Here is a 22,453-nt window from a genome sequence, read left to right as displayed (position 1 = left end):
ATTTTGTCCAAAAGTTCGTGGTATGTTTATTTAACAGTGAGACATAACAAACACCCACAATAAAACGTTTATAAGAAGTTATAAATGAATGATTGAGTAAAGTACTGAGTACTGTCTTTGATCCCGTCTTCAGGCCGATCTGAGGTTAGCCAACGAACACCTTAATGACTCAGACAACGCTTCGGAGAACGCCAAGTTGTCAGGAGAGATAAAAATTGAAATGTAGAAACACCGACCGCAAGGCTGAGCGCCTGAACGCAGCATCGTAGCAGCACCGCTGTTTGATTGGTTGCAATATGCGGGTCTCTGCCGCCCCCTGGTGGTGAACCAAGCAACTGTTTTTCTCGGCCAGGCTCTTGCTGACGATGACGAGCCCTGTGGCAAGTGTGCACCATCAAGCGGCTTAGTTTCCACACAAGGAGTCATACGTTGTAAATAATACTACCAAATGACTGACATTATTGGCCTACCCATGAATGGAAGGTCGCGGAGCCCGGAATCGAGTAGTCTACTGAGTAGACAACAGTAAAGCGACGTCGGCGGGCATCGTGTGACGAAGGGGAGCTCCGCGGACGTCTGTCACCGAGGCTCGACGACTCATCTTCGGATTGTCAAGCCTTCAGCAACCGCCTTGAGAATACAAGAAGTCCACACCGAACACCCGTTGGATTTTATTTTTTTTTTGCGCTTTTCGAAAAAAAAATGCATTCCAATAATTTGTAGGCGACAAAGCCAAGTGTAAACATCACGTGGTAAATAGGAATAATACTTCGCATTTCAACCATTTGTGCTGTTTCTCAAAGGAAGGCATCACAGGACGGAACGACATGTGGAATTCTGGTGAGTGAAGTTTATTTAATTCGCCATGCAATTCAGTTGTTATGCTGGAATTCCATCCCTTCCTCTCCAGTGGCAGCGGGATAACCACCTGCCCTGTTTTGCAACACTGCAAGCCTATTAGCTTTTTATCCATTCTTATGGCTACTTAGAATTGTGAATTAAACACAGCAAGTGGAGGGAAGCTTCCTCCCAAACACGCAACGGGGAATTATTTGCCCTGGGCATGAAAGGCCAACATTGGTGTGGGTTCATTTAGCATATTCATGTAGTCAGCCTGCGTGGGGTCGCCAATAGCTGCATTATTTTACGATACTTAGGATACTTACATAACCAGACATCGCTATATTGTACATTGTGATTATTTCAGCCATTGTGAGTCGCCCACTCCCGAGTGGAAAATGACGGGTCCACGGTGAGGGCTCACGGATGCTCCCGTGACTAAAAAAGGCTAACAGCTGCTGAGCCACTCAAATCAACTCTGATCTAAGCCAGCTCGATCATACACAAAGTTTCGGAGAACCTTTGCAACTTTGTACATTCGACTCATATTTCTACGTTAAGTTCTTCACTCATTTTGTTTAATAATTTGATTCCACATACAGATTTACTAAACGTTTCAAAGGCGACCTATGATGCTTTTTCCACTTTTCTGCCCTAATAAATCTAACTAGAATGTTGTATTCTGGTGTTAAACCATGCCGAAGTGCCAGATAATGGGATTTGTGCATTTTGGAAGTGAGCCCTGAAGGAAGTTCGGAATGCTTGGTTTGAAAAGGCGTGGTTAAACTGTCCCTTTGTGATGTCACAGAGGGGTGGACTTCCTTATATAACGGATCAGGCAAAGTGATCATACACATTTGTAGGTTAAATAAAAGGCAAATAAAGTAAAGAAACAAAAAAGTGTTTTTATTTTGGAAAAGTACATATAATGCCATTCTGTTTCATTATGTTTTAAAAATTAAATCAGTTCTAGCAGTGCGAGGTCGGCCAGTTGATTTTTGTTTCAATGCAGATCCAGTAGCTCTGAAGTTGGTACCCAATACCAAGATGGTCCAAGATAGTCCCGCAAAACACATTAGATGTTACCGATGCTGTAGAAAACCTAATGCTAAAATGCTAAAGCTACTTACCATTGAGAGGCGTCTTTTCTTGAGAAACTTTGGACTGTCCAGTCTCTACTTCCTGGCTGTATGTTAAAAGCGTTTATTATCAACGCATATGAAGTTGGCGGCACAAACTGGAAGTGTTTCTATTCACTGGCAGTGTGACCAATCACAGCAGAGTGGGCGTGCCTGGAGGTGGGCTGTGGGTGGAATACAATACACTGAAAAATGAGCATCATCGGTGTCCCCTTTAAACATACAGATGCTTTTAATGTACTTTTTCACCAAGGATGTGTAGTCCCTCGCTTAAGAAAATATGTTGTATGTTTTTGGGTAGCCTGTTGTTTGCTTTGTGCATGGATTAGAGATGCACCAAATGTGTGGATTTTAATATCTATAAATTGAATGAACCAGTAATTTGTGTGTTCTCTATAACCAGTATCGTGTATTATCTGAATGAAGTGATCTTTTCAAGTTCATTTGATGAGTGAAATGTATTTTTGTACTGGAGTCCCCCATGTCACTGCACAATAAGTCAGATATAGTAACACCGGACAACAGCAAAAGGTTTTGTTAATTTTGGTCCAGAATATGTTTTGGCTTATTATGATGGTATACTACATCCTGTACACACATGTACTAAGCTACACATACAGTCAATATATTAATAATAATAATTATAGTGACTTATTTCAGGAGCAAAATGCAAATAAAATGTCCTTGCACCAGTGGTCCCTTATTTTTTCCACTTGCACGGCCACTCAAGCATAGGCGAGTGAATTAGTCACACTGTACAGCCCTGTTTGGCTTTACAGCATGTTTTTAGAGGAGCCCTTTCTCATTGGATGAATAAAAATCTCACTCTCTTGTGAGTATCCGCTCCAACTGTGGAAACCATGCGTGCAAGAACAGATATTACGCCATAACTAGCCTTGTACAGCCTTGTAAACAATAGCCATATTTGCTTTTTTGTCGAGGTTTTTTGACTGCATATATTGAGTAAGTACAACACTGTATCTTCATATTGTTGTTTGTTTTTTGAGGGTACAATGTTTATCGATATCGTCCAAATCACCACTGTGACAATACATTTTTATATGATGATATGATGTGACGATGCTCTGCAGCGTCCCCAAACGGGTTATTTCCGTGCAGTACGGCAGTCGCCAGAGACGCACGGCGCTAGCGTGAGCCTACAACAGGATCTTACGGATTGCTTCCGGCGGCTGCAACGGATCCACAACGTCAGTGTGATCCCGGGATTAACACAGAGCTCCAGCCAGTAGCTCATGAGCTACCAGTAGCTCCTCAACCACTTATCAAGTAACTCTCCAAAGGGTTTCTTCATTTATTATCCGATACCGACAAAATTAGAAAGTGGGGTTTGTCAGTAGTCCGGAACGCTTGGAAGTGTGACCAATCATATAAATTATATTTATTTTATTTCTATCACAGAAATTATAATATTATATTATAAAATTATAATATAAATTAGAACAGTTTTGGAAATCCAAGGAAATCCAGCTGGAATAGGTGCAGATTCTGGAAGATCTTTTAAGCTTTCTGTGTGGGTTATTGTGTGTAGCTGCTCTATAGGAGACCACAACTCGATACAAAGGTCTGAAAATGAGAATAATAGGACATCTTCAACTCTACTGCCCCATTAGCAACATGCTAACCTGCAAAACAACGGCATGTACTACATACTGTAATCTGGACAGGATCTTATCATTGGTTGGGCGGTGTTCATCGTTGTGTTGTATGTTCTTACAGCTTGCTGTTTGCCTGTCACTCACCGAGTCGCATTGTCACAGGGTTTTGAGTTATTGAGCTAATAACAAGATTTATCTACTTATTGATCTCTTTCCACCAAGCAGTGCAGTTGACTTGACCAGAGAGCCTTTGCAAGAGCGAAAGTAAGCCACTTTAACAACATGTAGTCCACATTCAGCGGATCAGTGCTTCATGGAGGAGAATGCCACCTGGATTCTCTGAAGTACACCACCATTGTGATTGCTGAAGGGAGTGAAATGCAACAAAAAGCAAGGTTAGATAACACATGGTTGTCTCCCTCCCTCGCTCAGTGAACAGTACGCTGTGTGTGCTACCTACACTCCACTCTCGCCCATGCCTGACCTGGATTGGACAAAAGTCCTTGTGTTTTGGGCCTAATCCAAAGAGAACAACCAGCGTGTGTTTGAAGTTAGTGGCCATTAGTTGATATTTTCCATTAGACATCAAGAACTGTGCTGCTGAAGTGACCAGTGGCCCATTTAGTTCCATCACTTTGTTTTAGTTGGAGTCGACGTACGGCAGTCTTGGTGTTCTGAGCTTTGGAATACATCGTAAAAGACGTTGAATGCTGGGCCCACCTTACCTTTGAGCTCATGGTCCTTACGCCATTATTTGTGTGTTCGAACATCGGCGCCCTCTGGGCAGCTGGTACGTACGGTCCCTTTAAGACTCGGGCTAATTGTCTTCACATGCAAACATTTGTCCATAACAGAAGAGCAGGCGATGTTCTCGCTGCATTGTTTGATTTGGATGAGTCGAAAGTACATTCTTTTCTAACTGCTGATGTGTTGACTGGATGGCGTTCCTGTCTGGTAGACGGGGTGTGTCGCCAGGAAGTTAACACCTTAGCTCAAAACATTTTAACAATGCAGACAACAGAAGTGTTGAGGATGAATTGTGTCTTGAAGTCTTTGAAGCCAAATGGAGTGTACGACTTGGAGTTGCAACCAGCAGAGGCGCTGTTGATTCAGTCGCAACTCTTTTGTGGTGTGAAAAAGAAAGCTCGGTCTACAAAGACCCCCAACTATGTCACATTAGTTTTCCTTGTAATGGCTCATGAAAATAGGCTACAGTTTTATTCATTCAACAGCTTAGCTAAGGTAGCTTAGTCTTCTCATGGCTGTGTAGTTTGTTAGTAGGATTACCGATTAATTTAATTTAATTTAAGCTGGGAAAAATGAACAAGAAAGAGATAACGAGTGGCTTTTGGGGTGGGGGAGCACAGACAAAGGAGGGCTGGAGGGATTTTGTCTCCTAAAATATGTAAAATATAATTTTTTATATATATATATATACGTATATATACGTATATATATATATATATATATATATATATATATATATATATATATATATATACAATTAAATTAAATTATGACAGGAAGTAGATATGTATTTATGACGATCAGCCAATTTCGGGTAGTCGTTTTTTATTTTCATTCACATTTGTGCTGAAATGTATTCAGTATTCTCCTGACCATGATGTCTCTAAATTTGATTTTTATCAGTGCTCTTTTACTGTCAAAGTTCCATTTAAAGGTCAAAGGTTGCCTCCCCTGCCTCCCCCCCTTCGTCTCTCTTTTCATAACTGTAGCTGCCATTGTTGTTGTAGACATTTGGCCATAGTGGCTGCTCTCATTCACATATTCAACACTGGCACATATTTTAGGAGACAAAATCTCTCCAGCCCTCTTTTGTCTGTGCCCCCCGCCCCCCAAAAGCCCCTTGTTATCTCTTTCTTGTTCATTTTTCCCAGCTCTCTCCACTGGGCGCTCTCCTCCCGCCTTCAAACTCTGCTGTCCAATGACGATCCCTTCCTGTCCACTCTCTTCATGTACGTTAGCCGCCCCCCCACACACACCAACTGGCTCTTCTTTTGTCTGCATGCCTAATCTTCCTGCAGTAGTTTGTGTTCAGGGGTTTCATGTGTGATCAAATAGAGGATTAAAAAAGCTTTTCGACTTTTTATGTTTACATTGTAAAGAAGACTGGTAGCGTCTCCGGCGACGTCACTGCTTCGTCTGCAAACCTTTCAGCACAGATGTTGCCCTCTGAGTGTTTTGAGAATATAAATAACTCCTGTAAGGGGTCTTTTAGGTGTCACGGTGACTTGGCTGCATGTACCAAAAACCCTTTGACAACTGGGGGTGTTTCTCTGTTGGGGCTGGAGGACTTGGGTAGTGCAGCTCTTTTTAAATATTCATTTGGAACGCAATCCCTTCCAGGCTGCTTTTCCCCACGTAGGAAATGATGGAAATTGACTTGATCAGTTTCCGGGACGAATAACTGTCAAAATAAAACCTTTGTTAACTGTGAAACCAGCGTTGGAAGTAGGGATGCTCTGATCAATCGGCCACCGATCAGTATCGGCCAAAGTTGATCGCCATATGCTGATGAGGTCCTTTCAATGTTGAGGTGAGGTGGCCACCATGTCTGCGGTGGAAGAAGTAATAATAATTTTCACCACCTTAAAACTTGGCACAAGCTCCAATATGAGGAATGTGTACGATGCCAGCCGTGCTCCTGTTCCTCATGGAAGGAAAAGCAACCTTTATCACATTGCTAATATATGGTCCCAGTTGCAACAGTGGGAAAAAAAACTATTTAAAAAACCTGCTGAAAAGGATGGATTTTAAACCACAATTATTTAGTATGACAAGCTCGACCACAAACGTATAAGGAAGTCAGACAGACGGCTGCCTGATGCACAAAATAAGTACATGCTTGAAACGGGAGTTGTGCACACTGATGTCACTCTATTTGATCTCTCTCCTCTGTCTTACGTCACCCACGCGGAGGATGGAAAAGGCAGCAAGTGTTTAAAGAGTGTGCAGGTGTACCTAATGTTGTGGCCAGTCAATCAGTTAATGTTACCACGGTCTGTATACTGCAAACTGAAAATTAACAAAATTTGCTCAACGCTCATGCTCTGCATAGTTTGCATATGTTACATATGTTACCAGACAAGTTTACCAAATAACTTTCGATGCAAACCCAAATGGAGGCGAGGAGAAGACAACCTAATAAAGTGGAGGCAGTGTGACCAACGCAACTCCAGCCACTGAGGTAGTTGTCTGGATTGCTTGCATGTCAAAAGCGACTTAAACCAGCAAAAGGTTGTCTCAGGTTGACTCTGACTACTTTCAAGTCATGTTGCCAGCTATTATGTTCAAGGTTTATAGTAAATACTGGCGGGCTGGATTCTACTGCCGAACCCCACATTTCAATTTTGTCGATAATAAATTAATTAAACCTTTGGATGGGTACTTGAAAAGAGATGTAACATAGGCACCGCTATTGCGCTGTAGCTACAGAGAAGCCAAACGTGAGGGCGCTGCCTCCACCTCAGGAGCACTCATTGTCGGACACACTTTGACACAGTCAGGCTCCCTGACATCACAGGTAGCCTGGCTTCTTTTGTTTTTGTTTGAAAAAAACTCTCTTCAGAGCCATCCCAAAGTTCTTTCAGGGCTGAAACTTTGGCATGGTTTAACACCAGAATATAACATTCTAACTACATTTATAAGACAGAAAAGTAATGGTAATGGTTTTATTTCATTTGAACACGCATCATATTCCAATTGAGTGCATCCCATAATCAGTTCACAGTTCAACATGTCCGAAAGGAGTAGGAAGAAGCAAAGCTTATTAAATCCTACGCCTCCATCTGGTACTTTTACAATCAGTAACTGTTACATTTGTTCACTTCCTGCTTTCCATAATACAGTTTAAGGTGTTTTTTTTTTAATAATGTACCGAAGTAGGAGGTGATATGACCATCCAATGACATAATGGGTACCATAGTAAGTGTCAATATAGTGATATATATAGCACATCATGACTGGTTCAAGACTCTTCATCCTTGTATTTAGCAAACATCAACTGCTTGTAAAGTAAAGTGGAAAAAGTATCATTGTAATGTACCCTCTTATGTGAACTTTTAATTAGGGATGCTCCAATCCATCGGCTACTTATCAATATCGGCTGTTTTCTATGAAAAAGTACATGATTTGCATGTGCTTGCATAACCTCTAGCCATCGTTCCCCGCCCACTTCCCTTCACACTGCGCAGGCGTGCCAAAACCAAAACGAACAATGTGTGCATCTTACCTGCCGTTTGTGAATGTGATATAAGTTTTGCACCCTACAAACCATGCCACAAAGTATCTCACCGGGGTAGCAAGACGTAACTTAATACGGCATTTGAAGAGCACAACTTGACAGAGTATAGTCAGTGTTCGAGGCTCACAATGTGATCATCAATCAAACGGCAGCTCATGTAGCCAAAACGCTGGACAACACTCGCCCATATATTAAGGGTGTGGGAAGTAATCGATATAAATCAATGCATCGATGGCATGCGCGCGATGCGAGTGCATCGGCTCATTTGCTGGGTATGGATACAATTGACGGTGAAATCTAGATTCATCGAAATGCGTTTGTGGGTATCGGTAAAATCCGATGCAAGCGCCATTTTATTAATGTTTAACTTCACCACATATGCTGTTCCCCAGGTGCCATGAATGCACCATCAGTATTTGGCCTTTTGTATTGAATACGGATGGAAGCCGTGAGGCACACAACTACTAGTAAAACAGCATGGACGTTCGAAGCAATAGTCTATATTTAACCCCCCTGCAACGTTTAAATGGTATGTTTGGAAACACTATGGATTCGCAAACGACGGAAAGCTTGATAAAACGTCCATCATTTGCAAAGAATGCCGTGTTAAGAAGCCGTACAACGGCAGCACGACAAACATGCTGAATTACACTTTTCCCTTTTGCTTATTTGCATCATGTTGAATTGCATCATTTTGCAAGAAATTGCACCATATTGTATCGGATTGCATTGATTTGAACTAAATGATTATGGTACCGAATCGCATCGCCTCGTATCGTATCGCATCTTGAAGAGGGTGAATCGTATCGCATCGTATCGCTGGCAGCGCATGGAGATGTGTATCGAATTGTCCTCAGTGCTGAGATTCACACCTCTACCCTATATGCTTGACAGTCAGAAGTCCAAAGCACAATATATATATATATATATATATATATATATATATACACACACACACACACACACACACAAATAATTGAATTCATTGGACTAGATGACCAGCCTCTCTCAGCGAGCCCGAAATTGGTTGAGACACAGGTTGAGACATTCCGACTAAATATAGTTGGGCTCAACTCGACCCACAGTTTGGGTTCTGGAATCAGACTCCTCGAGAGGGGCTGGACCTTGTTCTACTTTGGAGTTTCTGCAGGGGAGAGGCGGTGAGCTGGTGTGGGCTTATTAATAGCCCCCCCCCCCCCCCCCCCCCCCCCCCCCCCCCCGGCTTGGTGCTTCTGTATTGGAGTCATCCCCAGTCAGGGAGGATCAGTTTGGGGAAAAGGTCCTGACTGTCCATTGTGCATACACGCCAAACGGCAGTTCAGAGTACCCAACCTTCTTGGGGTCCATTAGAGGGGGTGCTGGAGAGAACCCCATCTGGCAGTGAATGAGTTAAGAGCTTTGTGCACCCTATAACTTTGCAACCCAACCTGCACTTTCCCAGTGTCACCTGCAGCTACTGCAGTGTTAATGTAAACAGAAGCTGTAGTAATTCTATATTTCATCAAAGTTTTGTCTGTCCTATATATTATCATTGTAGTTTTCTTAAAAGTAATGTTAAAATATTGTCTCGTCTCATGAAAGAAAACCACTTTGGCTATGGAGGCAAGGAAAAACACCAAGGAAGAAACCTAGAAATGTCAGAATCTGATATATAGTATACCGTCTAAACATATCATTTTCAAATTGAGCACGCAAAGACATAGATATGTAAAATATCAAACGTCATATACCAGAATATAAATGTTGACAAATTACACTCCATTCATGTGTGTTTTCTTAACAAAATGGCTTTGTTTATGTCATGGATCTCCCCATCCAACTCCCAAGGGATTTTGTCTAGTGTACTATAATCTGTAAAATGTACAATTTGTGTCATCATACAATGGTAGGTAATGGTTTTATTTCATTTGAACATGCATCAGATTCCAATTGAGTGCATCCCATAATCAGTTCACAGTTCCACATGTCCAAAAGGAGTAGGAAGAAGCAAAGCTTATTAAATCCTACCCCTCCATCTGGTACTTTTACAATCAGTAACTGTTACATTTGTTCACTTCCTGCTTTCCATAATACAGTTTAAGGTTGTTTTTTTGTTTTGTTTTTTTAATAATGTACCGAAGTAGGAGGTGATATGACCATCCAATGACATAATGGGTACCATAGTAAGTGTCAATATAGTGATATATATAGCACATCATGACTGGTTCAAGACTCTTCATCCTTGTATTTAGCAAACATCAACTGCTTGTATTGTTTCTTGAATTGGCTCATCGTTGTTCATTGTTTGAGGTCCTTGCTCAATCCATTCCATAGTTTGATTCCACATATTGAAATGCTATGGCTTTTTAACGTAGTCCTAGAATAAGTGTTTCAAATGTACTTCTTCCCTGAGATCATATTTCTCCTCTCTTGTAGAGAAGTATTGGATGACATTTTTAGCTAATTGGTTGTTTTTAGCCTTATGCATTATTTTAGCTGTTTGAAGATGAACTATATCAGCAAGTTGAAGTATTTGTGATTTTAGAAATAAGGACTTAGTATGTTCTCTGCAGGCGGCATTATGAATTATCCTTACTGACCTTTTTTGCAGTACATTTAGCGAGTGAAGATTGCTTTTATAGTTATTACTCCATATTTCCACACAATAAGTGAAATATACTTTCACTGGTATACACAAATCTAACTTCCCTTCACCTCCAGATTGAGAGTTCACCAAAAGTGCATCGTCAACATAGTAAAACAATCATTTTAACGTTACCCTTGCACACTTCAGTGTGTGTGCGATCTTAAACATCAGATTTTTGTAATGATATTTGCCTTGTGTAATCATTTTAAGGAAGTTGAAAGGCCACCTGTTGTTGTTAAAGCTAAATATAGCTTACACCCTGGAGCATGCATCCATCTTTTGGAATGTGACAGAACTGGAAGTCATCCGAATCCCTGAGGCATCTGGTGCTTATTGTCTTTGGTATTTGACTGTCAGCTAATAGCTTGCGATGCTAACAGTGACTTTTAAGAGTGCTGCAACGTGCTTGGTTCTTTGATTTTTCATTTAAAAAAAGGTCTGGAATTACTGCGCCTGTCTGGAAGCCAAGAGTAGATTTGAAAGGCAAAGATGACTGAGATCCTTGTGGATGTTTTCGTGGTCTGAAGGTGCTGGAACATGAGACAGGGGTACCTTCAGCGCATGACCCGCATGTTTGCCTGTAAAGTAATATGTGTTGAGTAGTAAAAGTCAGTGCATACGGTGACCTAGACCACACTGGTTCTACTTTCCACTTCCTGCATCCACTTCCTGTACACTCGCTGACAGCCAAATTGCATTAGGACAGTGCTTGTTAACACGTGAATTACAATGATTACATTAATACAACCTTTTTCCCATCACAAATGATTAATTCAGTGGTGTCATTAGGCCTGTTTTAGGGGGGCTTTAAAATGTTCTTAAGCTAGCCTAAATAATTTTATATTTTTTATTGATTTTGTTTTTTTTGTTTTTTTTTTTTTACAAAAAAAAATCTTTGACGAATTTTATATAATAGGGCAAAACCAGGCTAATACACAAGCCAATAAGCAGGCTAATACTAATGCTAATACTAGTAATAATCAGAAGAATAATAATGATGATAGTAATAATAATAATATAATAATGATTATTCTATAATTGATGACTGTCCAATGTGAGTGTGAATGGTTGTTTGTCTATATGTGCCCTGTGATTGGCTGGCCACCAGTCCAGGGTGTACCCCGCCTCTGGCCCGAAGACAGCTGGGATAGGCTCCAGCACCCCCGCGACCCTCGTGAGGAAAAGCGGTAGAAAATGAATGAATGAATGATGACTGTCCACTGGACAGAATGGTTGCAGAGCTTGAGCAGCGGTTTTGCAGTGTAGATTGTGTGTACTTGTGTACATTTAATGGTGGACTAAAACAATTGAGTATCTCTACTAAATCTGTCCACCAGTGGGAAAGTTATATCCCGCTTCTTGTTCCTTATTTGTTTTTTGGATTTTTTTTGGTTTTTTTTTTTTGAATGTCTGCTACATTCATTCATATCCTGTGCATCTCCAGGGGGCTAAGCCCCCCCTGTCCTCAGAACCTAGTTCCTAATTTAGTTCCTAGAACTAATTTATTGTATTATAATTCTAATAAAGAAAAAGCATCTCTGTGTGGAGTTGGCATGTTCTCCCCGTGTGAGGGTTTCCTCCGGGGGAGTTACGGTATTTCTCTTTGCTCGTTGGTTATTCCAACGCCTCTATTCCAAAGTGGTGGTCGTCAGACACTATCAGACCCTCAGTACACTTGACCAATTATGTTATAACACAGATTTTGCTCATAGTTCCTCATCCATATTTAATGGTCAGGATAGGCTTTACGCAGCTAATTAACACAAGGCTATCATATCATAATGGTATTTATCTAATAATTCACATTATTCATCATGAGACATATCAAATACAGGGAAAATTAAGGCAAGCAATACATACATATGAATAAATACGTATCATGTTTTATGCAGTATACCATGTGTACACTGTGTGTGTGTGTGTGTGTGTGAGAAAAAGCCGCCTTCCTGATTTCTTATTTTATCCCCTTCTAAGTTTGTCACACTAAAGGGGATCTATTGTACTTTTCCCCCTTTTCTGTCCTATAAATGCAGCTAGAATGTAGTATTCTGGTGTTAAACCATTCTATAACTGTAGTTAGAATGTAGTATTCTGGTGTTGAACCATTCTATAACTGTAGTTAGAATGTAGTATTCTGGTGTTAAACCATTCTATAACTGTAGTTAGAATGTAGTATTCTGGTGTTAAACCATTCTATAACTGTAGTTAGAATGTAGTGTTCTGGTGTTAAACCATTCTATAACTGTAGTTAGAATGTAGTATTCTGTTGTTAAACCATTCTATAACTGTAGTTAGAATGTAGTATTCTGGTGTTAAACCATTCTATAACTGTAGTTAGAATGTAGTATTCTGGTGTTAAACCATTCTACAACTGTAGTTAGAATGTAGTATTCTGGTGTTAAACCATTCTATAACTGTAGTTAGAATGTAGTATTCTGGTGTTAAACCATTCTACAACTGTAGTTAGAATGTAGTATTCTGGTGTTAAACCATTCTATAACTGTAGTTAGAATGTAGTATTCTGTTGTTAAACCATTCTATAACTGTAGTTAGAATGTAGTATTCTGGTGTTAAACCATTCTACAACTGTAGTTAGAATGTAGTATTCTGCTGTTAAACCATGCCAAAGTTTCAGATAAGTTTCAGATAATCAGGTTTGCACATTTGGAAGTGAGCCCTGAAAGATGTTTGGGATGGCTCAAAATGCTCGGTTTCAAAAGGCGTGGTAAAACTGCCCCTTTGTGATGTCACAGAGGGGCGGCCTTCCTTATATATAAACTCTCTGCCCTCCCCCTGTTAAAACATATGCACCTTGCGATCTTAAAACGTGTTTCATAACTACATGGTACATTTTTTAAGACATCAGGCACGATTGTGCATCAGTCACTGACTGTGTTGTTTTTGTCTGCTTTTTTCGGGTGGTGGCTGGTTGTATGGTTTATTGCCGTGTTTGCATGAATCACCATCTTCACACAGCTCACGTACATGAAATAATATAATATCCTCTGTGTATGGTGTATGCCCCGCCCACTCCGAGTACGCATACTGATCATGTAGAGGGTGGACACATACAGATGTAGATAGTGGTGTACTCGCTCATCCCTACTATTTACAATTTTTAGTGCAGGAGGAACTTTCGTTGTGTGCAGGGCTGCTTCGGAATCCGGATGATGTATGACGGGCGACGAGTGTGCCGCGTTTGAAACGGGCGTTTTGCACACTGATATCATACTGATATCGTATCTCCTTTTCATTGAGGTTTTCAATTGATAATGGCTGAATACTGGAAATAAATACATTATGAAATAAAAACTGTGAGTTATAATAGCAGTATTTTGTTTATTTAAACATTTATACTGCATGTCAATTTATTAGACACACACTTCACCCTCCCCTTGCTTTACGTATTGACAGAGTTGGCATTCGGCTACACCATGATAGCATACTCTAAATGTCTGGCATGTGTTTCTTTTGTGTTGCAGGCTTCAGTCAAAGACATTCGCTCTGCGCTTGGAGCTAGAAGGACTGTGGCTCTCCCAGCAGGCGTGTGGAAAGACTGCCGCTTTTGCGTGTTAATTAAGGCCTTGAAGGTGTGCTGTTTACTTGGCTGAGTGATGGACTCAAGTGGCTTGTGATGAAAATGTAGAAGATGCTGCAAAGGAAAGGGAGGACATAAGCTGTTCGTGTGGAACAGAACCACTTTCTTCTTTTTATGTGGAATCTGTAAGGTATTGAAGACATGGAGGGAGTGAGGAACGTAGGGAAAGGTCACTAACTGGACCACAGCGAGCCTTCATAAGATATCTGTCGGACAGAAAGAGACATCTGGTCAACCAGGAGCAAGAGTCAACGAAGAGAGTGAGAGACGGGGGCTGTCAGAGAAGCAAAGGTGTGGAGGAGGTCTCGGAGGAGTTCTCCATGGCTACAGATCCAGGAGAGGCCACGGGTACAGAGGAATCCTCGGAGAAAACAGATGGACAGAAGGAGGAGGACCTGGACCAGGAGGGTAGTTCCAACACGCAGAGGGACGGGACATGCAGCACCCCCTCGGGCTTCCTCCCATCCCAGCCTCAGGAAAGGAGAAGGACAGGAGGAAAGGATGGAGGAGGAGGAGAAGCTTATCAGGAGGGTATGGTGACCCCAGTCAAATCGGTTTTCTTCTCAACGCCCACCTTGCCAGTTGACACAGGCCAGAAATGTCTGAGGAGGGAGAAGCGCTTCTTCAGGAAGAGTGTAGAGATCTGTGAGGAGGAGGAGGATGTGGGTCTCCCAGAATCCCCCCACAGCGCACCTCACTTGGAGCTGCGCTCCTTTGACCCAGTCTTCACGAGCAATGCCCCAAAGCAAGGAGGTGTGTCCTGCGCTGCCCTGGGCCAGGATCCGTCCTGCCCCGGCGGCCAGGAGCCTGGCAGGGTTCTGGCCTCACCCACCCTAAAAGGAAAGGAGCGGGACCGTGAGGAGGAGGAGGCTGAGATGAAAGCTGTGGCCACTTCTCCCGGAGGCAGGTTTCTGAAATTTGACATTGAACTTGGCAGAGGAGCCTTCAAGACCGTGTACAAAGGCCTGGACACCGAGACGTGGGTGGAGGTGGCTTGGTGTGAACTTCAGGTATGATCACTTCTCTTTTTCAAACTACAATAACGTGTGCTGGCGAATCCCTGCATTCCTTCTTCAATGTATAGAATTGCATCCTTCTCAGGGGCTCTTTTCATTCAAATGTCGACATCTCCAACTGTTATCGGATTCTTATTCATGCTGGGAGATTGCACTTCACAATGAAAAGGTGGAACATCACTGTCTTTTCTTGGACTGCTATGAATGATAGACTGGTGGGGTCTCCTTGCTTTGTTGATAATTTTATCTTAACTAATATGAATTGAATAATATAAACTTAGATAGTCGGATCCATCAAATAACATCAACATTTAGAATGAACACAGGATCCATTTGGAAGCTGAAGCTCGACTGAAATGCTGTGGAAGTACCCTAAAACGTAGAATGAAAGTAAATTGGTAGTTTGTTGAGTGGTTAGCACGCAGACCAGGGTTCAATTCCACCCTCGGCCATCTCTGTGTAGAGTTTGCATGTTCTCCCCATGCATGCGTTTTTCCCGGGTACTCCGGTTTCCGCCCCCATTCCAAAAACATGCTAGGTTAATTGGCCACTCCAAATTGTCCATAGGTATGAATGTGAGTGTGAATGGTTGTTTGTCTACAATGTGCCCTGTGATTGGTTGGCCACCAGTCCAGGGTGTACCCGGCCTCTTGCCCGAAGACAGCTGGGATAGGCTCCAGCACCCCGGCGACCCTCGTGAGGATAAGCGGTAGAAAATGAATGAATGAATGAATGAATGGTATTTTTAGCTCAAATCAGGAATTGAACCAACCATCTCTGGGTCCAAATCCAAGCACTCAATTGGGGTAGCAGGAAGGGATACCAATTAAGTCTAGTGAGATCTCCCATCATGCTTTGTGACATCCAAACATCCAATCACTGTTAGTATGCAAATGAGCCAAGATGCAGCACTGTGGTGTCAGGTTTCAACACAGAAAGGACTTTGAGGAAACGCGAAGTGATCCATTAGACAACACAAAATTAACTAAAAACAAAGATTAATATAATATTGGTGGTTAAAATCTGGCTGTAGCATATTTTATTTTATTTTTAGTTCTATTTTTCAGTTCCCCCCCCTGAAGAATTGCCACCTTGTTGTGGTCAGGGGGGTTGTGTGCCTCAGTACCCTCAGACCTGAGTCCTCAGGTGGTGCACCCAAGTTGAACAGGTCTGAGCAGTGGCGGTTCTAACTTGAATGATGGCTTGGGCAGATCGACCACCGCCCACCCCACAAGTTCTCAAAAATTATGATTTTTTTTAAATCTGAATATAAATGTATTAAGTTATACATACATTGTCAAAATATGTTTTTGCATGGTGCACTAGGACACCCTAGGCCTCAGGTCTATGATGGACTTTGTAGTCCGCATGGTGTGGTCCCACAGGTGAAGGGAGGGGCTGAGCTGTCAACTTACCCCCACCTGGTGATGAGTTAGATTAGATGGCAGGATGCCGGACAGACCTGGGAGACGCAAGTGAGGGTGTGCTGGGATCGTCTGGCAGAGTCCTCTATTTGTCGAGTCTTCAACTCTCTCCTCCGGCAGAGTTTTGCCTGCATCCCGGGGTAGCACCGGGATATTGAGTTCGAATGGGCCCTATTCTGTTCCTCCATTGCTGGAGCAGTCGTTCGGAGGTGCGGCCGCAAGGTGGTCAGTGCCAGTCGTGGCGGCAGGCCCCGAATCCTATGGTGGACACCAGAGGTGAGGGCCGCCATCAAGCTGAAGGAGGAGTCCTATCAAGCATGGATGGCTTGTGGAACTCCTGAAGTAGCTCACGGGTACCGTCAGGCCAAACGGCACTCAGCTTTGGCACGGATCAAGACAAAAACTCAGGTGTGGGAATTTGGTGAGGCCATGGAGCAGGACCTTCGGTTGGCCTTGAAGAGCAAACCGTCCAACACCTCAGAAAGGGGACGCAGTGCCTTGACGGGGGCCTGCTGACCTCGACTGAGGTTGTATTCGGACAGTGGAAGGAATACTTTCAGGCTTTTGTCAATCCAACTTATACGGACACGGACAGTTCCATCACTGTGGCTGAGGTATCTGGGGTGGTCAAAATGCTCCTCACTGGCAAAGTTCAGGGTTGGACAAGTTTCGCCCTGAATTCCTCAAGGTTCTGGATGTTGAGGGACTGACTTGACTGACATGTCTCTTCAACATTGTGTGGAAGACCAGGGTGGTGGTTCCCGTCTTTAAGTAGGGTGACCGGAAGGTTTGTTCCAACTATAGGGGGATCACATTCCTCAGCCTCCCTGGGAAAGTCTATTCCAGGGTGTTGGAGAGAAGGGTACGACTGTTTTGCTACTAGAGCTTCAATGCTTCACTTCTTCTCTAATGCAGCGATGAGCAATGATATTGATAATGCAGTGCAGAGCAATAGCCTCCTTTCCTCGGGTTTTCCCTGATCAATCAATTTTTCCTCCTGTCTTTGATGGTGCTCTGTCGGTTGGCGCTCCAACAAACCTGATCCATGGCAAATCGGCTTTCTCGATGGCATCACAGAGCTGGTGAAGTATCTCATGAGCTGTGATCTGTCCATGCACTGGATTACTCTAAGCAAGTCCTCTGTCTGCTCTGAGTAACTTCAAAATTGTGATCAACACCACAGACATAAATTGTGAGCTTTGCAGTGTCGGTTATGTCCGTGCTCTCATCACGACCAATTGAATATGCATCAAAACATCTGGCTTTCTCACACAGGCGTTGCTAAATGTGACTTGACAGGTCAGAACTACGCTCTGCCGCTGTGTTGGCAGAAAGGCTGATGATGCTGAACTGACAAATTCTACTTGTAATATGCGTGTAATATGCATTTTTTGTTTTTATAAACTCGCCCTCTGTGAACGCCATCATCCGACTAACCATATAGCTACGTAGCTTTGACTGCTGCATCATTCTCTTTGTTTGCTTTCTTGAAGAAATCTTGTTGCCTACGACACGTTTTGTAAGGCTGGCAACCCGGTTGGCTCTCTCATCCTCCTGGTATTTTTCACATTCCTTGACATGTTTAGTGGAATAATAATGTTTCAGGTTATATTCCTTGTGCACTGCAACTTTTTCAGCGCAAATAAGGCATGTTGCGATGCCGCTTTGCTCAACAAAGAAATACTGCGTCTAGCGCCGACCTTTCTCTTCACACAGGCTTTGCTTTCGCAAAGACATGATGAGGGGGTGACAAAATGTAGTTTATTCCACTTGACGTTGCTCTTGTTCCACGTTTCATAGAAGTGTTTAGCCAACTAGCAACACATGAACGTCTCGATGCGTGACGTCGTTTCAGCTTCGACTTGTCACAACAGCGCGGCGGATAGCGAACAGCTTGGTAGCAGTCGCCTTTCTCTGCTTTTGATTGTGGCATTTGTTGATGGTAGAAAGTCCACGACAACTTTAAAAAACGCGACTTCTACCGGACCGTTCATCATTCGCCACACTCTTGTTACAAGCGTAGTGTCCATGAAGTCGGTGTAGCTTACCCCGGGCTCACACTGAATCCATTGCGGCTGTCGGAAGCATTCCGCAACATTGAAATCCCTGTTGTGGGCTCACACAAGCTCCATCTCCGGCAGATATACGGCACAACGGAAAGAATCCATTTGGGGTCAAACTTTTTTTTCTTCACTCTCTGGTCAAGCTGTGGGTTTCCGCATCCGGGGCGGAGCTCGCCGCTGCGTCCACCGGACTCAGTGTGAGTGGAACTTTGCGACAAGCCGGACTGGATCAGGACCAGAGCCGCAACGGATTCATGTGAGCCCGGGGTTAGCCTAGCACCGAATGTCAGCCACGACGAGGAACGGCGGACAGGGTTTCCTTCAGAGGTCCACTCCCACTGAAGGCCGCATTAAGGCCTCACAGCTAGGAGACCCGAGTTCAATTCCACCCTCGGCCATCTCTGTGTGGAGTTTGCATGTTCTCCCCGTGCATGCGTGGGTTTTCTCCGAGTACTCCGGTTTCCTCCCCCATTCCAAAAACATGCTAGGTTAATTGGCCACTCCAAATTGTCCATAGGTATGAATGTGAGTGTGAATGGTTGTTTGTCTATATGTGCCCTGTGATTGGCTGGCCACCAGTCCAGGGTGTACCCCGCCTCTCGCCCAAAGACAGCTGGGATAGGCTCCAGCACCCCAGCGACCCTTGTGAGGACCCTTGTGAATGAATCGTGGTGGGGGGCCACAAGATGTGGTCCCCTGCTTTAGAACGTACAAAAAAGAGAAAGGCTTCATATGAGGATTGTAGATGATGGGAAAAATTCCAAAATAAGTGTCGTTTCCTTTAACGGGTGGGGGTCTGTTGTTGGACAGAAAACACATGGAGAGTGTGAGAAACGTGACACAATAGTGATGAGAGAAGCAAAGACGAGGCAGTGAGAAAGACAGCTGAGAGACCGAGTGGTAAACTGATGATCCAAATAGAGGATTACTATGGCGTACCTCCCAGAGAGCAGTTGTCTGGCTAATACTAAGCTAGCTTACAGTATGCAGAGAGGGCACTCGTGCACACCGAGGCTTGGTATGGTTGGATCAGGTGCCACATTCTTTGTGGTCACATAAGCCACCCCATCTACTCCTGATTATTGAAGTCGTTTGCAGTTTATGGGCAGGCTGACATTTCAAAGGAGTGATCAGAACGATGACACGTGGAACCGGTAATGACGAATGACATATCTTAAAGGAAAAATACACTTGTTTTGGAATTTTGCTCATTATCCGCAATCCTTTTGAGACATGACTGTTGTAAAGATATCAAAAAAAAAGATTTATAAAACCTATTTTACACAGGACTGTTTTTGTGAAGACGAATGTGAAATATCCACCAAAACTGTTGCTGAAGACAGAAGCAGTGTGCTCTTCCCGGGAAAGGTGCATTAATGTTGGACGAAGGGTGCAAGGTAGTCCCACCAAAAAAAGAAAAATGCGAATGCTGAGATATGACGTAAAACGTACTTCTAGACGTTCTTCGATTTAAAAAAAATGGAGTTGAGCAATCGGCACTGGACTGCTGCGGAAAGTTTGTTTTTGATCCAAATTAAATTTCGAGACTGGACGAAGGAAAAACTGTCAATACGGAGTTATTCCAACAAGTGAAAGAAAAACTCGGGGAAGTCGGTATCACGTGATGTTGATGTTTACATTTTACTGGGCATGCCCCATTGACTATTCTGGTTGACTATAGCGGCGCATGTAGACACGCATTTGGAATATTCCTTTCCATGGATACCATTGCTTTCGGAAAGGTCATTCGGAAAGAGAAAAACTCCTCATGTAAACGTGGCTTTTGAGTTCATACACAATAAGTCAGGGGTCTTCAACCAGTGGCTCCTAAAGACTTTTCAGTCAGCTCTCCAAAGTCTCTATTCATTTATTATCTATATATTATATATACCTCCTATACCTCCTAATATTAGACAGTTGGGAGTGTTGGGAGTGTGACCAATCACAGCGAAGTCGGGGTGAAAAATGAGCATAATAGGTCCCTGTTAACTGTTGTGTGCTATGGTAGCATGTAGCTCTTCTTCTGTGCACAAAGGCAGGGACGCTTGGTCATTACCTGTTCAAACTCTGCATGAAAGTGAGAAATGTAATCTCACAGTGCAGACGCCATTGCTGTTATTTAAACAAAAGTAGACTGGACACCCCCCCACACACACACAGCCATAGCACTTTTTTGCATTGCAGTCACAGACCTTCCTCTCTGGCTTCCTCTGTGGGTGTGTTTTTGCATATATACAAGTATCTCAGTTGTGCATCCAAGCCGTACCCACATATGCTCCTGGATGTGTCTATCGGACTCTTTCACTATCTCTATCTCTTTCACTATCTCACCGACCATGATTTGTCTTTGCGAGTAAGCATGTTGGGTGATCCAGGGAGTTAATTACAGCGGGGGCCTGTCAGGCTGGAACAAAAACCCTGCACAGACAGCAGAACAGTGGCATCAGAGACCTGACTGGTTCAACCCAGACTGGACCAGATTAACGCAGCTGTACAATCATAAGAGTAGCACTGTGTTGTGGAAAATGTTCGGTTGAGAGAAGAAATAAACTTCTTAACGACAGATCTATCTTTTATGGCTATTTATGCTGCAGAAGGGAAGACAGTAGAAACAGACAGTTGAGCGTCTGCCACAAGTGTCCTCTCGAAGTACTATATTGACACTATATTTCCAGTTACTATTGTACCCATTATGTCATTGGATGGTCATATCACCTCCTACATCGGTACGAGGTACATTATTAAAAAAAAAAAACAAACCTTAAACTGTATTATGGAAAGCAGGAAGTGAACAAATATAACAGTTACTGATTGTAAAAGTACCAGATGGAGGGGTAGGATTTAGCTTTGCTTCTTCCTACTCCTTTTGGACATGTGGAACTGGGAACTGATTATGGGATGCACTCAATTGGAATCTGATGCATGTTCAAATGAAATAAAACCATTACCATTACCATTAAGTACAGGACAGAAGAATAGTTATACAAACATTATCAGGACTTTACCAGGTGCAAGGATGTATCCCACGTTAATCACAGCCTGTTGACATGGAAACGCCATTGGGCAAACTTGTCTTGGAGACGGAGGGGCTCAAGCCACAAGCAGATAGTCCCAACACAGCATAGTCAGAAATACTGTATTTGTTGGTATTCTGTATTTGGAAATAATTACAAAAAAGACACCGTTCTCCCTTCTGTAGGAAACGGCTACAACTGTTCAAACAGTAGAGCAATTTTGGATCACTGATTAACGGCATCAGTACATAAGCGATTATGTACTCGTATTCATGTTTACGTAGCTTCTTACTCAGACCAACAAAAGTAAAAGCTACCGATACACACCCACAAAATAAGGACTTTGTTTTCAACTCACAGATCTACAGAATATCCAATACCCTGCATATCTTGTTTGTCATCTGTTTCCTCCTGGTGGGGTCATCAAGGATTAATAAGATCCATTAAACATCACTTTTAATTCGGAGACATGCTAGAATGGCAAAATAACACAAAGTCTATGTTACAGGACGGACTGTGGCAATAAAGGCCCTTGAAGTAAGTAGATGGTTCGTTTTGCCATCATGCCATCTTCTATCAAAACAATGCTTTGACAGAAACTTTCTCAAAGGCTTCATGTTTAGATTGAGAGACTTGCTGTTTTTATCATTTTCATGGGAAAACGTCAGTAATAAAAAGGTCTTGACGAGTTTGAGATGATCTCATCTGATTCTGCTGACCGATGACATGAGGCAAGGTCATACAATGGCACACGGCGCTATTGATTATAGTCTAAATTTAGAAACTAAATAAATTGCGCCATATTTTACAGATAGATGGGACGGATCGACCCAGGCTGACCAGACACATTAGC

At 42.8% G+C, this 22,453-nt stretch overlaps 1 protein-coding gene and 1 long non-coding RNA gene across 2 annotated transcripts in view; one reads left to right on the top strand and one right to left on the bottom strand.

Annotated features, from left to right (window-relative positions):
• Positions 1-13: 13 nt before the first annotated feature.
• On the bottom strand, positions 14-1,266 carry LOC131137324 (uncharacterized). Its single transcript, XR_009131883.1, has 3 exons — positions 1,167-1,266; positions 471-630; positions 14-375 (listed from the first exon to the last, which is right to left on the bottom strand). It is a non-coding gene; the product is annotated as an uncharacterized LOC131137324 (long non-coding RNA).
• Positions 325-22,453, top strand: part of si:dkey-151g10.3 (serine/threonine-protein kinase WNK3) — a 54,623-nt gene continuing 32,494 nt past the window's right edge. The window contains exons 1-2 of the mRNA XM_058085130.1: positions 325-840; positions 13,968-15,093. Coding sequence (XP_057941113.1) covers positions 14,404-15,093 — 690 coding nt within the window. The 5' untranslated portion in view covers positions 325-840; positions 13,968-14,403. The remainder of the gene's footprint in view (positions 841-13,967; positions 15,094-22,453) is intronic.

This window comes from Doryrhamphus excisus, chromosome 10 (assembly GCF_030265055.1).
Source record: "Doryrhamphus excisus isolate RoL2022-K1 chromosome 10, RoL_Dexc_1.0, whole genome shotgun sequence".
Taxonomy (NCBI): domain Eukaryota; kingdom Metazoa; phylum Chordata; class Actinopteri; order Syngnathiformes; family Syngnathidae; genus Doryrhamphus; species Doryrhamphus excisus.
The sequence above is the reverse complement of the archived record's forward strand: the minus strand, read 5'-3'. Positions and strand labels throughout refer to the sequence as shown.